This window comes from Prorops nasuta, unplaced genomic scaffold (genome assembly GCF_024137725.1).
Source record: "Prorops nasuta isolate Cenicafe-Biocafe unplaced genomic scaffold, Cenicafe_Pnas_1.2 PNAS00005, whole genome shotgun sequence".
Taxonomy (NCBI): Eukaryota; Metazoa; Arthropoda; class Insecta; order Hymenoptera; family Bethylidae; genus Prorops; species Prorops nasuta.
The window spans coordinates 3724867-3742407 of NW_027116802.1; the positions used below are offsets into that span (position 1 = coordinate 3724867).

The 17541-nt window shown below is 42.3% G+C and overlaps 2 protein-coding genes across 3 annotated transcripts; one reads left to right on the forward strand and one right to left on the reverse strand.

Moving 5' to 3' along the window:
• The first annotated feature begins 563 nt into the window (after positions 1-563).
• Positions 564-2632, forward strand: LOC136773438 (mantle protein-like). The gene is made up of 3 exons (XM_066727129.1): positions 564-1138; positions 1276-1537; positions 1614-2632. The coding sequence occupies exons 1-3, from the start codon at positions 1124-1126 to the stop codon at positions 2549-2551; spliced, it is 1215 nt and encodes a 404-aa protein (XP_066583226.1). The 5' UTR covers positions 564-1123; the 3' UTR covers positions 2552-2632.
• A 914-nt stretch (positions 2633-3546) lies between these two features.
• Positions 3547-17309, reverse strand: LOC136773334 (homeobox protein unc-42-like). 2 transcript variants are annotated; one of them, XM_066726923.1, is made up of 6 exons: positions 16731-17309; positions 12784-12911; positions 12477-12584; positions 6408-6590; positions 5819-5918; positions 3547-5102 (listed from the first exon to the last, which is right to left on the reverse strand). In XM_066726923.1, exons 1-6 carry the CDS (start codon positions 16948-16950, stop codon positions 4978-4980), a joined length of 864 nt encoding a protein of 287 aa, XP_066583020.1. In that variant the 5' UTR covers positions 16951-17309; the 3' UTR covers positions 3547-4977. The 2 variants fall into 2 exon arrangements, with proteins under 2 accessions (XP_066583020.1, XP_066583019.1); XM_066726922.1 differs by having other exon boundaries at positions 3547-5084; positions 16731-17090.
• Positions 17310-17541: the final 232 nt, after the last annotated feature.

Consider the following 17541-nt stretch of genomic DNA (forward strand, 5'->3'; position numbering starts at 1 on the left):
TGAAGAAAATTTTATTCGGATAAAATGTGAAAGCGGTTACGTTTAATGTAGCATATCAATAAGCTTCTTTGCTTATACGTGCATTAGAACAGATTTTTGTCTGGGCCACACAATTAATGATTTTCTCTACAACATTTTCATTGTTCGTTGCAAATACCTTTGAAAACACTCTCTCCTAACGTGTGCGTCAGGCGTTTCTGCAGTTTGCACGATATCGCGGCTAACGAAGTGCGCGGATAAGTGGCGAAGTGGCTCCAGGAATGCGACAGAGAATCCATCTTTGCGCGCGGTCTAGTAAGCTCAAGATTATTAACTGATAATTATATCCGAGGAAATGCAGTACTCGCTGGACCGGCAAAAGTAGCGTGCTTTGCGTGAAAACCGCAAAAATCAGTTATTTTCTCGGTATACGATTAAGCACGAGCACTTTCAGTTATTCTTTAAATATTCGTTTCATTAGCACATAAAAAAAAAACTCTCAGCTATAAGCTTACGAAAAATAATATTTTTCCCATAACGATTTTTTCGTTGAATGGTCGGTGTCCGGTGCAAGCCAAAAAGGGGAAAACCCCCGAGAAAAGAAACACTCTAGAAGTAGAAAGTGGAGATGCCTTGGACGGCTAATTGCTTCCAGAGAGAATGAGATAAATTTTCCAGACCAGATGAGAACCAGTTGAATTCACGGAAGAGAGTGTCAAGGTCTTGCTAATAAGTTAGACTGGAAACACCATGAAAGGTCCGGAAGAGGAAAACGGGTCGAGAGATAAGGGACCTTTGGCAATCCGTAATTTTCCAATCTTACCAGATGGAATCGATCCATTGGGGATAATGGCGTTAGATCGCGCATTATCTTGTAGATTTCACTTTCAGCAGCCTCGACGGGTACAACGGCTCGAGGACGGGAAAGTGGTTATCCCGTGCCCCAGAAGAAGGCATCTTGCAGAAGAAGAGGACGAAGAAGAAAGAACATAGGCGTGTGTTCAGCCTCCGCGTCGGTAATTCACTGGAACGACTATAAAAGAAACCAAGCGTGCCAGCGATTCGCTTGTTATAACTGCACCTGCTTGGATTTAACTCCTCCGAGTCATAGGATCTTTCTTCTTCGAAAATACAAACACCCATCATGGGTCACCCCATGGTACGTTCAGTGTTCGAGCATCGTGCTATCAATGTATAGACATATACGTGGAGCATCGAGTGTCGTGTGCAATCTTTTACTATCATCCCTACGTTATATTAATCATTATTGTTATTATTATTATTATTCTCTTTTAGGATTGCGTAAAAATCATTCTGACAATCTTCTTGGCATCCACGGTGACTGCTCAGCATCGACGATATTTCGATCGACCCTTCTACATTCGCGAAGCTCCATTTACGAGGTACACCCAGCAAGTAATTCACGACTATCCCGAGTCGTCGTTGTACAGCGTGGAGAGAAGTGACGAAGGTGCAACCGACGTACATCCACACTTACACAACACGGAGGACAATTTGAAGGTCCCCGAAACCGAACCATCAGAAGCAGCGTCCTTTCGTAAGTCCCTTCTGAAACTAATCCATTAACTGCGTTATAGCTTGACTTTTTTAAAAGCTATTCTCTGCCCGGACAGTGGTCCCCGTGAATGGTGGTTATCCGATCGTTTCGGAGGATGCTGGGCCTGAGGAATTTCACGGAGCTCCCGTTCTCAGTCACAACGTTGTGCACGATGTGCACGAGGACATTCAAAAGACAGTGACTATAGTAAAGAAAGTCCCTGTGCCTTATCCAGTGGAGAAAACCATTAGATATCCAGTAGTGAAAAAGATACCATATCCAGTGAAGGTGCCCGTGCCACAGCCCTATGCTGTCGAGAAGCAGGTACCTTATCCCGTAAAAGTCATCGTGAAGGTACCAGTGAAGATTCCACGTCCGGTAGCAGTGGTGAAAGAGGTACCCTATCCGGTCACGGTACCGGTCGATCATCCAGTCCCAGTAAAAGTATACGTGCCAAGTCCCTATCCAGTAGAGAAAAAAGTTCATTACGAGGTTAAAGTACCCGTGCTTGAACCTGTCCCTGTAGAAAAGCCAATCCCGGTAGTTTATAAGGTACCTGTGAAAGTACCTCAGCCCGTACCAGTAGAAAAGGTCGTGCATTACCCTGTTAAAGTGGAGGTGGACAAACCAGTACCGGTACCAGTGATCAAACCTTATCCCGTGCCTGTATCGAGACCGGTACCATATCCGGTTGAGAAACCAGTTCCGGTCCCGGTCAAGGTCATCGTGGACAAACCCGTACCTGTCCCCGTCAGCAAACCTGTACCGGTCAAGGTTAGTATTAAGGTACCGGCTCCCTACCCTATTGAAAAGGATGTACCTTATCCAGTGGAGAATCCCGTACCTGTACCTGTGAAGGTTTACGTCGAAAGGCCAGTTCCGGTTCACGTATCCAAACATGTCCCTGTCCCCGTGGATAAACCTGTCCCCTATCCCGTGGAAGTACCTCTGCCCGTTCACGAGGAAAATAAATACGCGTTGCCCGAGATTCATCATCATCATCATCATCCTTGACAACCATCTTCATTTTCAGTCATTTACCTCAGCTGAAACTCTATTGTAATGTTATATTTAGCTTAAGTTTCGTTTTGTATACGAGATGTATAAACGCCTGAATTTACTGGAGATTATTAGAAATAAATAATTGTTATTTGTGGAATATAAATAAGATGTTTTATTTTTTTGCGAATCTTCTGGAAAATCTCTGAATGCGAACTCGTGTGTCATAGGATAAAAATGTGCTATTGCCTCACGAACATGCCATAATAATTTGGGTCGAATGTGCTGGAATCGATAAGAATTTACGACTGGACCTAAATTATAGATAATTGTTAGAAATATGGTGCAATACTGGTAGGGTTTCTTCGATGAGACTACGGGAAAGTGGCCGCACGGTAAACATATAAATGATCGGTCAGATTTTTCCTCAGTTTAGTTCTCCTCCATCTCTTTGTCTCCTTTGGACAGCACCGACGCAACATGAAACTGATGGTTTGTATATATACATGTATATATATATATATATATATATATATATATCCCTAATACTGTAAAGTGCAGCGTAGAATTTTGCCAATCCCTGAAATCGATCGATTCAATTACAAGAGAGTTTTCTTCTTCGACAGTATCGCATACTGTTAATATTTGCGTGTCTTGGGATGATCAGGACGATACGCAAGGAGGATCTGGAAAGAGCTGCGGAGCAGGCGGTAGAGGAGGCGGCGGAAAGAGCGGCGGAAAAAGCAGTGGAAAAGGACCTCGAGAGTGGAAACGTGACATCGGTGTCGCAGCTTGTCAGCCATAGGCACGAGAGCGTTAGGAAGGAGAAGAAGAGTAAAAATATGGGTTTCGGGACTCGTCTTGCTCATGACGAGGATGAGGATTGGAGCAAAGTACTGGATCCTTACATTCGTGATTGGAGGAAGCGTGTACTATAATTAATACGGTGAAATAAAATAGTTTTAAATGTAATTTTTATTTAAGCTATGTACAACACATACGTACAATACGTGACCCTTGCTTAAAACTATGTTGCGCTCGCCCGGTACGCATTTCCACTTATATTTTTTTACCTTTTCTTCTTGACACACGTGTAGTTATAGTGTATGTATGTATATGTGTGAGTTATCATGTATCATTAGCGCGCGTCTTTCCGCAACGACGAGTTAAATGCGGCGCTTCTTCGGTATATGTTAGTAGCGTGTAGGTGTTCTGTGTGATATGTTACAAACTTTTAGGAACATTTCGCGTGGGACACCGCGAGCGATATTAGTATGAATCGCAGCAAGAAACTACATAAAAACAATGTAGTCTGCAGCTCCGCTCCTCGAGTCAGTATATTGATTAGACAGTTATCGAAAAATGACACCGATATAGACGATTGTTGATTGGACAGACTCCAAATATCACGACTGAAAGGCGTAAGGGCGAGAAACGCTTGAAAACATTCTAAATTATATATTACGAAAATTAATCCCTGTCTTCTCTCTAATTACTTCACGATTGACTCTTTCTTCTCAATTAAAACCGGTGAATTTTGAATTACGCGCGCGCGTGACGGAAAAGTGGTGAGACCAAAGAAAACGGAAGTGGATGGCGTTCACCCTGACACCTCTCAAATTTCGAACGCAAGACACTTTCAGATATCCTCCCATCGTTCCTCGGTTATTTAAAATCCTGGTCAACATAAGCACACAAATCAATGCCTAATATTTCACTAAGGGTATGCTCACACTTTTAAAAGGACATTGAAAAATCGCATATGCTAGAATACCTGCTTATTACGTTATGTATATCTATCTCTCATTTATTATGTACAATCTCTTGTGTATGATTATTTTTGTTTCCATCGACGAAACTGATATAACTGAACCGTCCTTAAGAAACTATAACGGAAAGATATTCATTTGTAGAGCGTGCGTGCGTATCTACATAAACATGTATCGTATCAGTTCCGCGTGGAGAGATTCCCAGGAGGAAGTCGTGTTAATATAATTATAGTTTTTAGAAACACCAAGAAATAAAGAACGAACCTTTCTACGCCCTGTACAAGATAATTGTAGCAAAAATCGACAAATAAATTGATCGCAAAACCCCGGAATCAATGTATTCTTGATTCGAGTAGTGGATGTGTGCGCTCCTCGCACATGCGCGATTATGAAACAAGCATGGCCGCTCCACGATCGGCTTGTGAAATGGAAAAATAAGCGTGCGAAACGAAAAGTATATCGATTATGACTAGACTTGAAATAGTAACGAGGTTAGTGCACAAAGTGCTTCTTTTTCCCCTACCTCCCCTCTCTTCGTCGTCCGGAAGTGACGCAAAGAGCTTGCATTTTACGAGTTTCGGCCAGAGTCGTTCATGGCAGAGACCAAGACGATGTTTTCGGCCTTGATTAGCGAAACCCTCGATTGTTCCAAAGTGGCCAATAGGCTTACAATTATGTTTGATATTGCAGCATCGGCGCAGCGAGGTTTGGATGGTGTGCCGTATTCATTCTCAGGGCGGAAATGCTCTTGTTGTACCACTCGTCCTCCGCAGACATACCTAAAACAGAGTTCAAAACTTTCTTAAGCTATTTTGGCAATCAGACAGAATTTCTTGGAATGAATCGAATTAAGATGCCATCGCTTAGTTACAATGGATTTAATTCATTAATGTTTAAAGTATACAGGGGAGCTGAACGAGAGAGAGAGAGAGAGAGAGAGAGAGAGAGAGATTAAGGGTTACAGCGGAGCTAGATTTAATGAGTTTTTAAAATGAATTTATTGGATGTGCTAACCGAGCGCAAGAAAAAGACTTGGGAAGGTGAAGGGAAGGACAGATTCAAAAGGAAAGGGGGAGAGGGGTGTGGGGGGGGGGGGGGGGGGGGGGAGGGTAGGCGTCCTGAGATTCGAGTTCAGCTGGGTAATACGGTGGTAAGCAAGCAGGCAATTCACGAATAGTCTTGATTCGATTTAAAAGCGATATTCCATCTCGCACCGGAAATGGTGTAAGATGGCGCTAGTGCGGAAATTGAGAAACGTCTTGGGACGAAGCAGAGCGAAAGCTCGCGTCGGATTCGCGCTATTTCCGGTTGGACTTTTTGCGGACTTATTCGATAACTCTAGGTCACCGCCCGTTATAATTGAAAAACTTGCGGAATGTGGACGGCCACCGGAAAGTTAGAAAGAAATTCGATAGAGTAAGGGCCATTGAATTATATGGATATAATATCGTTAAGTTTTCATATGTAAGTATGCACTAAGATTAAGTATGAAGGTAAAAAATTCTTAATATACCCATTGCGTCTTGTCGCATGCCACTAACTGCCGACATGTTCGAAGCTGAATGCGACATGGAAAATGGCTGCGTCATGCTGGGATAAGACGTCGTGCTCATCTGAAACAAAAATCCGCAAGTAATTCACATTATTCGATAATTATTTATATATATATAAATATATGATATATCTGAAACAAATGTTGTTTTTTTTTCCAGGAGCGCCAGGTGTACGATGTTTTTACAAAGTGGCACGCCCGACAAATTATCCGTGCCAATTAAAACGGTAGGCAATCGGTAATTTGGCCGACCCAACTAATCAGTCGAAATGCAATTTAGCCACATCGACCGATAGCGATGCGCCGGACGTATGCTCAGGTGCACTCCAATTTAATACCTCGGTTAAAATCATTAACGAGAAACGCATCGAATTCATTCGTCCGATCTATCAGATATAATGTATATGGTATAACATGTCGATCCTCAAACAAAACGGATCTCCCAAGGGTATTGTTAACAAAAAGTGTCAATAATTTCCCACCCGTGCAAATGAAAGAGATTTAACAAAAAGCGATCATTATTTATCGAAGATTTATGGAGAAAACTCACCTGAGGATAGCGATTTATGCCGTTTATACTGTTATGAGGATGAGGATAAGGTTGATAGCCTCTTCCAGCTCCGGGATAAATATTTCTCATCATGGCGCCTTGGCATGCTGGAATTGGTGCTAAAGCCTTTTGCAATTGCTTCTCCTGCTTCCGATATTTTGCTCTTCTATTTTGAAACCACACCTGTATCACGCAAAATGAATGTTTCGAATGAATTGTCAATCCACGGGAAAAGCCCCATCTGTTTCGTCGTAGAAACGGAGTGGAACATATATCTTAAAAATAATGGAATTACGAGGGAAAATCGAATTAATCGATTGGCAAGTGCATTCTGTCATTTCCTGCTAAATAAAGAAATAGTCTCGCGTATATAGCTATATTACAGATAAGATATTGGGGGTTTTCTTTTCGAATCAGCGAGATGCGGCCTCGAAGGGACGCAAATGGTTCCGGATATCCCCGGAGGTAGGATGGTTTACCTATCGCCATTTTGTATCGAGCAATTTCCATTGTTTCGCGGGATTAGTAAACCCATATTGGGGCTTGCCACCGCCGCCAGCAATTCGAGAGTCCACGCATATCTCCCTCTTCTCCCCCTTTCTCTCTCTCTCTCTCTCTCTTCTGCCATCTCCCTCCCTTGCCAGCCCCGCGCGTTCCGCCGCAATCCCTTGTCAACCCCTCTTTCATCCCTCAGAAAGAGAAAAGCCTGCGGCTTCGCGTCCCGGTAGAGAGGTTGGGTCACCACCCTCGCTGGTGACGTCACTCGTGCCTCCTGATTGGCCAATGCGGCAGCTGTGACGTCATTCCCAGCCCGTTCATTGGCCAACACATTTTATCGACATTTCTACTGTACATCCTCCCGAGGAGGGTAGGAGGACGGGGGGGATGCAAGCTTCCTTCTCTCTTACTCCTCTGGCACCCCTCCCCCCACCTCCCCTCGAACTATTCTCTGTTTCCTTCGCTCTCTTACTTCTCCAACCAGCCAGTCTCATCCCTTCCCCTCTACAGCAGCTTTTTCGTTTTTCCTCTAGCGTTAAATTCTCTCCCCTATCTTCTCTCACCCCTCTCTTCTCCTCCCTTTTTCAACGCTCTATTTCAATTTAACCGTGCTCTCGGAGAGCTACAAAATACACTCTACGACGATGCTCTCGTGCCTCGGTTAGATTAGGAAACGAAATGGAGTGCCAAGAGAGACTGCGGAACAATAAAAGGAATTTATTATTCCAATGTGGATGGTCGAATCGGGTCTGAGAAATATGCACTCTTTTAGCAGTCGAATATCGAAGAGCAACCACTAAGAGAGGAATGATAAGAATACGGCTTTGCACGGGAGGAGAAATTGGGTTTCTGGCAAATCGATTGTCATTGTTATAACGATAAGCCAAAGAAGGAAAGGGAATCGATGATAATATGGAAAAACTTGAAGTAATTGAAGCAATTAGCATATCAACGAGGATTGCTTGGTCCTATCACGCACATTGAAAACGCAGCGCTGTCGGGGCAACGGACGCATAATCAATCCATAATTCCCATTCGAATTCCGGCAGGTCGTCGAATGAATTGCAATTGCATAAAAGGTGCACGTACTTTGAATAACTTAACGTCGACGCGTGAGTTCGCTACGTTCATTTGTCGATTGCCAAAGGAGAAGAGCGAAACCAGCACGAAGAGGCTTAAATAAATGATAGCGCTTCTACTAAATTATTATAAATATATACGTTAAATGTATACTATAATTGCCTTCTGCTTCATTAGCATAGAAAGCCAAGAATAATGCAATTTCTTGCATAATTCGCGAAGGGAAAATATTTTTGTTTGAATGCTTGACGCTTTAATAAGGTTTCGGTTGCTGTTTTTAGAGGATAATGAAATTCATCCGGTATAAAAATGGATACTCTGCGAGATGGAATATTGGAAAGATGGAGGAGATGAATAAGAAAAGGACCGAGCGTATGCATGCATCTCGGTAGATAACCGGTCTATTCGAGGTAGAGGGCTGGTAAAAGGGTGACTTCTTTTATTTGTTGCCTCGGAGAGCTTTTTGAGAACATACTTGAGCGCGTCCCTTAAAGACGCGCACCCTGCAAGAACTGGAAAGCTAAGAGTTCGTAATTCTATAACCGTGCTCTCCGGTTCCCTGCCCTTCCCACTTTCATCCCCTTCCAACCCACCCATTCCTCCTTTCCACACCGAAGGCTGATGCTTTCTCGGAGATGGATAGACAGACGAACGGCTAGAGATGGCTCCGCCTGTTCTCTCGTCCCTTGGGTCTAGGAGAGAAAGAGATACAGATAGGGGAGATATACGTATAGAACCAAGGAGAGAGAGAGAGAGAGAGAGAGGAGTAAAAGAGAAGGGGTGGCAACAGAAGACAGCTCAGAATGTCTGTTACTTTGATGATGTCGACACTGAGAAAACTATCCTTTTCTCTGCATAAGAGGGAATATAATGCAATCTTAGGAATCTCATAGCATACATTACACAATATAAAAAAAAAATGATACAATGAAGTGATTACTTCGGCCATCGGTGTTTCTTACCCCTAACAAGTAGCACGTTGCTGAAGGCTTCGGTAATTTAGTATTTTCAACGCTTAATTAGATGAACGATTGAATATCTATAATGATAGGCCTCTAAATTAACAACTACGTGAGAAAGTATTGGGAAAATAAGAAGAGAAGAAAGTGCGAACGTTCATTTTTGTCGCTACATGGAAATTTGCTGATTTCCCGGCAGTTAAGACAGATGTTTTTTTTTTCTTCGAGAACCATCGGTATAGCAGGCTGCGATCGAAAGTCGAATTAAAGTAAAAAGGTCGAATGGAAACTCGGCTAACTCAATATCGCCGACTCGGGGTTTCCTTTTCTTTTTGCTCCGTCGTGTAATAGAATTTCTTCTACGGTGATTCGAGAATTATTCCCTTACCACACTGACTACTCATTTATTATAACTACTATAAACCGTGTAGCGACTTAAACGCTGGTCTCTCCGAATTCTTGCACAAAGACTCGCACGTAACACATACTGAATACTCGATAAAAGTAAAAACATAAATATGTCTTATAATTATAGAGATTTCGACAGGAAAATCCCTCGAGTTTATCGAGCGAATACACGTGACTGATTGGAAGAAAATTGCTTGCAATTTGCCCAGGAAAACTGTAAGATTATGATTATCCTGGAGGGCTGAAAATAAATTGAGGAGGGTAGTTTTGGGAAATTTAAAAGAGCGAGTAGTGGTTGTGAAGAGGCGTTTAAGAGAAGATAAGAAAATTCAAGGACGCGATCCGAGTTATTTGGGGCTTCTGGAGGAGCGAATAAAAATTGAGAAGGGGAGGGGGTGGATTGTTGGGGTGAAAGAAGAAGAAGGCAGTTGGTGTAGGATGGTATATCCATAGCAAAAAGAGGGGATGCGGGAAGAGAAAATTTGTTGGAAAGGAAAAGGGCCCGATGGCAGTCCTTGCCGTTCCTTGGAATATGAGCCCCTCCGCCATTCAGGACTCTCAATCCCCTAGTTCTCATCCCCTGGACTCCCATCGGCGCGTCTACATCGTCGCGAAGCGAAGGAAGAGCTTGGCAAGGCCGAGACGTTTCAGATCTATCTAGGGTGGAGAAAATTCAATTTAAAATGGCGGCTCAGATATAATGGCAGCCTCCGGTACAGCGTCACCGTCCACCCCATCCTCCAACTCATCTCAACTTTGCCACCCTCGTTCTCCCGCATCCTCTCGCGTGTCGCCATCTTTGCAGAAACAGGATGCCGTAACTAATGCGCGGGATCCTTTAAAGTAATATTCCTCCAGCAAGGTGCACTATCCCTCTCCGACTCATCCTGTCCCTTAATTGAAATGCATTGTCCCAACGAATGAAAAACTACTGGAGCTTTTAAACTATCGGTTATTTAATTCTCACCGCGTCAGAATCCATTTCATTTAGACGATATATTGATCTCGACCAAACAAAGTGCCAAAACTCTAGAAAAAAATTCAGCTTCGATATATATATATATATATATATAGGATACATGGAGAGCAGTGGAAAGTTTTGCGGTTAAGGCAAAGGGAAAATTTTATTTTTTTCAACGTAAAGTGCATTTTTGTTTTGACCCTGTTTCGATATATATGTATATGTATATATATATATGCATCCATGCATGGCCAGGACTTTTTAATTACGTGCACTTTGTGCTTTCTTTGATGCGTCGCATGGCTATGTGCTGCACAAATGCAATTAACGCTGTACTTTGTAATTCTGGTAGAAAAATGGTGGAGAGAGGAGGGAGAAAGAGAGAATCAAAGATTCGACCCTCGTTTTCGCAGTTGGGAAGGACATTCCAAAATAAAATTACGTCTTCTTTTCTACATCGCACAGATTCTCTCACTTCTTGCTATTTTCTATTATTATATATTTTTTCCATTGCAAATTTTCACACAGCGGACTATATACATTGGAGTTTTAATTGCATAGCCAGAGACAAGTTACAGCGTTAGCAGTAGCCAATGCAGCTGGGGGGTTTATGTATAGAGAAGTTGCATGTTTATATTATGATAAATAGGCAGCAACAAGCTTAGTTTGCGAACGTTTGGCTTGGTCGGTGACTCGGTGAGCCTTGATGATAAGAGACTCGAGCTAGTTTCGTTTTGGGAAGAGAGGTAAAGCTGTCGAAGTAGTAGGCGAGATTTTAACTGGCCGGAAATGGAAGTTGGATGGTACTTTTGAAGCTAGCATTGAAGTTGAGAACGAAGCGGCTTGACATGGACGCTTTGTGCATGGATTATAACCGACGACTAAAAGCAAACCGCGTTTTACTTGGCATCGTAGTTTAACAGGGTTAAGTCACGGCGGTTCCCGGGCTTTTAACTCAAACAACACCCCCTGCATTATATATCAAAAGAGCGAAACGCACTGGCGACTGGTTTAATATGTACCGCTCGGAATTTCGGCCTCTGCAGGCCCGTAACTTGCCTGATACGTCTGTCCCCCGCAACTACCAACCAACCCCCTCACCTCTTTTGCCCAACCTACACCGCACTCACCGTTAATATCCTCAAAAACCACGCTGGTCCTCTCTAACTCTACTTCCAGTCCCCGTGCGCAACGTCCAAATGAATATTTCATTATATATAAGAATACCCTGAATACTTCAAACGGTTCAACCATCATTCGTTCCTCGAAACTCGGCCACACCTCTCCCTCTCTCTCTCTCTCTCTCTCTCGTCTTCTTACTCCATTTATGCGTCTATTGGCAAAATTCACCAATTGATACACCATTTTCTCCTTTCCTCCTTCATCTCGCGATGTGTATATATTATATATATAAATACCGTGCGCAACTCTTCTTGTATCAATTATGAGAGAAGAACATGATTGGTGTTGCGTTTAAGAGGGTAGATAAAATTTCAGTAGAGTACCTTTAAGCATCGGTTCTACCGCGCGATAGGCTGACAGTTCTCGAAGGACGTGGGGTGTCTTGGATCGACATTTGCGCCCATAATTTAATCTCCATCGTCCCCCACGCGCTTCTTTCATTCAATTATAGGATGAGTCATGGTCAAGAACAACGAAAGTTCAATCCATGCGCACTCGTACACTCTATTCTTTATACTCCTTTCGCCATTTTTTTTTTCGTTTTCTTTTCAAATATCTTTATCAATTCAAGTGAAACTTCTCTTTAGTTTGACAGAAACAATAAAGAGCATACACATACAATTTTTCATACCTCCAATTTTATCATTAAATTAAATTAAAAAACTGAAATACGTTGAAATAATTAACATAAATTTCGTTCTTCTTTCCAATATCGTTTCACTTCCTTCTTGGTTATTAATTAAATCAATAAGTCTATCGTCAAATTTGTTTTGAATATTTTTTCATGCCCATCAGTAGTTTGGCTGGAGTAAACAAAAAGAAGTGAAGAGAGAGAGAGAGAGAGAGAGAGAGGGAGTGAAATTGTCAGATTAATAGGCATTGTTGATAAGTAGGTAGCGGCGCTTTCTTCGAACAATGGTCGAATGGATCCTGAATGGATCGGATTCTCGTTTCTTTTCTCTTAATTGCCTATGCACTCACCTGAATTCTAGCCTCGTTCAATTTGGTGCTCCGTGCCAATTCCTCTCTGCAATATATGTCGGGATAATGGGATTTCGCGAACGCCGATTCCAATTCCGCCAGCTGTTCCTGCAAAACAATTTAAAGCCATAGTAAAAGGTACTGCTGCTCTCTGGGCTAGCCAGCAGGAAATTCGGAGCTTGCAGGAAAAGCTTTGGCTGGATCCAACCGATTGAAATGCCATTATACAAAAATGGAGCACTGATGCATTAAAGTAACACCCGGAAGGCTCGATAATTTGACGAATTTTTGACAATCATCAACCAACCTGAGTAAAGGTTGTCCTATGCCGGCGTCGAGCAGGGGTGGGACAGCTGGCGGTGGTGGGCGTGTGACCGATGTGCGGACTGGACGCACAAGGCTCTGGCTTCAATTTTTTAAAAGCTCCTTCCGCTCCTGCAAAATATCGTTCGATAAAGAAAGGTACAAAAAAACGTACAGCCAGAGATTTTAAAAATATAACTCAAAGCTTTGATATTTAGTTGGAGAAGAGGAAGAATCCATTATAGAAACGCGATTAGGAACGATCGGTGTATAGTGTGAGGCTTAAGATTGTTTTGGACCGGAAGTGAACGGGGTATAAGCGTGATATCCACGTAACGTCGTAATTCAGTTTTCGTTATCGTCTGTGTCGCGAGGAAATTAGATATTCTGCAGTGGTCTTGAGAGCTGTTGAGCTTTCGATTTCAAGCTGCTGCTGGTCTACGGCCGTGTCTTGGTTGTTTCACAGTCTCGGGGCTTTATGAACGGACGTACCGACCGGGGGTAACCGTGGCGAGCGAAGTCCCTCGCACTATGCTAACTTGGTTAGGACGTTAATGACCTAATCATGTTACATGCTGATTCAATGTTCAAGGATGAATGCTGTCCACTTTACATACCTTGCCCCATTGGCCCGTGAACGTCACGAAACTCGGTCAAGTTCACCCAAGTACCATCGCGATTTCCTTTGCAGCCCAAAATCTCTGTCCACTCTAATCACTCTCACCAATCTTATCCCAACTTTCTCAATTTTCGAGATATTTTCTGCTGACTTTCCGCACTGTTCGATGAAAATAGGTTAAAAGGGCTTGTATTCTACGTCTTGTAAAACGAACGGAACATTTATTTCTTATATATATATATATATATATATATATAGATATATCTTCAAAGTAAATCTATCCTTTTTCATTGTATTAACAATCATCAAAATACTGGCATCATTATAATCAAGATCAATCGTAATGCCTGCACTTAAAGAGTAAGATATAACAGTGATAATCCTTCATAACTGCTCAATCAATAATTACATGCATTGCAGGATTTTGTTTTCTTATGTCACTAGCATTAAACGGGCTGTTTTTTATTTGCATGAATTTATAGATTTGTTCTTTTATTAGCCATATTTTCATTTATCTTCTCTAATCCTTAAGTCATATTAAGTACATAAAGTAGAGCTTGTTTGTAAACAGCGACAAGTTTCAAATTAATTGTGTACATAAATATAATAGAATATTAATTTTACTTATCGCGTGGTGTTTTCGCGAAAATAATCGAATGCTGTATAGTAATATTATAACTATAGTAAATTATTGCAACTATACACTTAAAAACTCGATAGGTATACCGATTATAGTCACCTTCTTCTATATCGTACGACAAGTTATACTTTTTACGTAAAAATTTAATTATTTATTATAACATAACGTTTATTCTCTTTGATAAAACCAAATCGTAATTACATTTACTCCCTATACTATAATCCCATAACAACCAATCACTCTGTGCTGTTCCTAGAATAGCTGGAATAATGATATACCCTTTTCAAAAAATGATCCAAAAATTCCGTTCAAGCTTCCATTTACTAGAAAATTGCAAAATTAATGACGTTATAGTGCATGATCCAATAAAGCTCCTAAAAAATTCGATTTTTCTCCGCTTCGAAAATACATTCAGCCCTACGACAGTCTGAAATACACTCGTCCCACAAGCGAATAGTTAATGTTTGACGAATCCGTATCGTTTAAAGTGATATTTTCGATTAGGGATACAGAAAGATGAATGTGTATGAAAAATGTAATTATATGTGTCTCACTGAAGTGGTGAGACGGACGCTCGGAGAATAATCGAAATCCTTTTATACCCCTAGCGTCAAGCTGTTTGACGACAATTTCAATCGAACGTTCGGCCGGCGTGAAAATCTTCTTGAAGAGAGAAGGCAAAGTACCCTTCACCGCTCGACAACAAAGAGAACATCTGCCTCGTGAAAAACACAGTCCAGTGAGGTAATTAAATATCCCATCGTCCCCGTCATCTTGGTAACTGAATATGTCCTTGCTCTTTAGGTAAATATGCTGGTTGTGTTAATAGTAGGAGATGAAAATTCAACACGTAACTATTAAAACTGTTAAATTTTCATTTAAGCAATTTGAGGAAATAATAATAATAATAATCGGCTGCTCTTAATATTCTTAACGCTATCTTGAAAAGACGCTAAAATGGTCCGTGGATTAGGAACTAGAGGAGGATTAGTGGGAAATGGCGGAATGGACAATGCGATTGGACATTGAAAGGTACATCTGGACACGAGCAGATGATATACGCGTGAAATAATTAGTAAGGATTTTAACGAGATGACAAGTACGTGCACGCGGCATCATCAGTCAGTATTCGCAATGATGCAGATTCCGACACGAGCCTTCAGCTGTCCGAGGATCTATCGGCAGCTGCCGTTGAATTACAGTGGCCATTAGCACTCATAATCGCACCATAATCCACCCCCACAACTTTCCATTGTCCGACAGTGAAACCTACCGGTGCACCCGAAACTTTCGAACCTTTCGTATAGCCTCGTTAGGTTATTTTTCCCATCTTTGCAAAAATCTTTCCAAGTTATCTGTAACGAAATATTTCATTCTTAGCTACTACGAAAAGAATTTTATAAGGTTAACTCGTGACATTTCTTAATTAAATTGGAAATTGTAGGTGGTAGAGTATTTTTTCAGTGCAATGCGAAAAATGGAAGCTTAAAGAACGCGAAGTGACTTTTAATGTTGGAGGGTAAAACGCGAGGTGGTTGACGAAATTACTTGTGCTCTCCTTCCATGCCAACCTCTACCCCTTTTCCTCCTTTATAGCTGCTGTCTCTCTACCGAGCTTTCATTTGCATGAGAATTCTCTAGCAGCTTCGTCCCGGAAAGCCCTGACCTTGAGGGCGCTTTATTAAGTTAAATATCGTCGATTTCCGGGACGTTGTAAATTCGTTTTATTAATTAGCCTACTGCCACATTGAGTTTTATCGATACAAATATTTCTACCTTGACATTTTCCTTTAACATTTAATCAATATATTCTGCAACATTGATGAATTTTACCTGAATCATGTATTTTTCCAGCTAGTCTAATTGTCAATAGTTTAACTAATATTTCGTACTATATGTTGGCGAGTCGGTTGGGAATAAAATTTCTGCTATCAAGGGTTCAATTCTTATTCCGTAAATTATCCTCGTGCAAATGATCATTAAGTTGAGAATAATGCACGAAGAGAATCATGAAATCTTCGCAATAATAAAGTCAGTAATTTTTATCAACGACAAAGAGAAACTTTTAGCTGCTGAGAATCCTGCCAGTCGCAAATAATCTGCAATGAAACTCTTTATGAACAAATGTGAAGCCTAAAGTATTAAATATGATCAAAACAAATACTGTGTTATTAGATAGAGAATTATTAAAAAAAAAAAATAACGAACAAAAGAGTGGAAGAACGAGGAATTGAAAAATGAAAAGGGTTATAGGGGAACGTTAGAGTTGGCCCTTTGGGCGAAAATGTAACTCCGAGTAAATCGGAGTAGAGTTTGACAAGACTTGTCCCAGCTACCCCATTAGCACGCCCTCGTGGTAAGCTCCCTTAAGCCCCAGGAGCACATAATAATAGCTCGCGGGAACAGGTAGCACCATATGTCCGTCGGCCCCACGGGGTACCCCATTATCGACACTTGGCCGGATCGCCCAGCAGACACGTGTCTACTCGAGGCTCAACAACCGGAAAATTTGTCCATCTCGAGAGCACGAGCGATGATCACTTTTATTTCCTGTACATATACCAATGGCTCATCGCTGCCACTTTCAGCCAATCGCGTATTAATCATCGTGATTCCCTCGCCTATCTAATTTAGTTATGAGAAGATAAATAGAGAAAATAAAATAAGTACAATATGTATGATATATACTAACCAACGGTGGTAGTAGCGCCAACACTGGTTCTCCCAGGTGTGGCTGCGGGCGTCGGCGGGCTCGCCTCGATGCCCTGGTGAACGCCGTAGAGTCCAAAATCTTGTTCATTGGAGCTGGCGCTGCTGCACTTGCGCTTCTCCTGGTTATGATTCAAATGGAAGCTGTCATTTTCGACGAGACCGACTCCGAGGAGGCCCAAATTGGGCCTGAGCTCGTCCATCAGTTTGTTCTGTCCACAGTTGGCAGCTGCGGCGGCGGAGAAGTTTAGCTGGCGGCTGAAGATGGCCGGAAAGATGTTGAACTGTTGATGGTCGAGGCTGAGGGCGGTCGTCGGGATAGACGATCCGGCGGCGGAGCCTCCACCGCCGGCTGCCCCGCCGCCACCACCTCCACCGCCACCTCCACCACCGACGGAGCCAACGGAACCAACGGAACCGACAGAACCGACGGAACCGACGCCTCCCGCACCGGGACCGCCGCTCCCGCCCGACAGGTCGTTCGCCAGGGTGATGCCGGCCTGACCTGCTCGACCTCTATTGTGCGCAAACCACGTCGCGAGGCTGATTCTTCTACGAGGACATTACTATCTTCCCTCGTCCAATAGGAACTCTCTCCAACTAACGTCTTTTCACAACTCGAATCCGCCTTTTTATTCAACTACCTTTTTTCTTCTATCAATCTCTTATATTCCTTTTTTTCCTTCCCCCTTCTAATTTCTTCTCTCACCCCTTCCACGAAACTCGGTAATCGCTAATTTCAACGCTGACCGCTTAATTGCCCACTTCCACCCTATCCCCTGTCTCAATTATAC

Excerpts from the sequence above, each read along its gene's own strand:
- LOC136773438 (XM_066727129.1), top strand. Across the intron at positions 1,538-1,613 it reads ATCAGAAGCAGCGTCCTTTC|TGGTCCCCGTGAATGGTGGT; the intron begins GTAAGTCCCTTC and ends CTGCCCGGACAG.
- LOC136773334 (XM_066726923.1), bottom strand. The coding sequence starts at position 16,950 with ATGGACGAGCTCAGGCCCAATTTGGGCCTCCTCGGAGTCGGTCTCGTC. Across the intron at positions 12,585-12,783 it reads ATAGGACAACCTTTACTCAG|GAACAGCTGGCGGAATTGGA; the intron begins GTTGGTTGATGA and ends ATTGTTTTGCAG. Across the intron at positions 5,103-5,818 it reads CATGCGACAAGACGCAATGG|TTTTGAACTCTGTTTTAGGT; the intron begins GTATATTAAGAA and ends AGCTTAAGAAAG.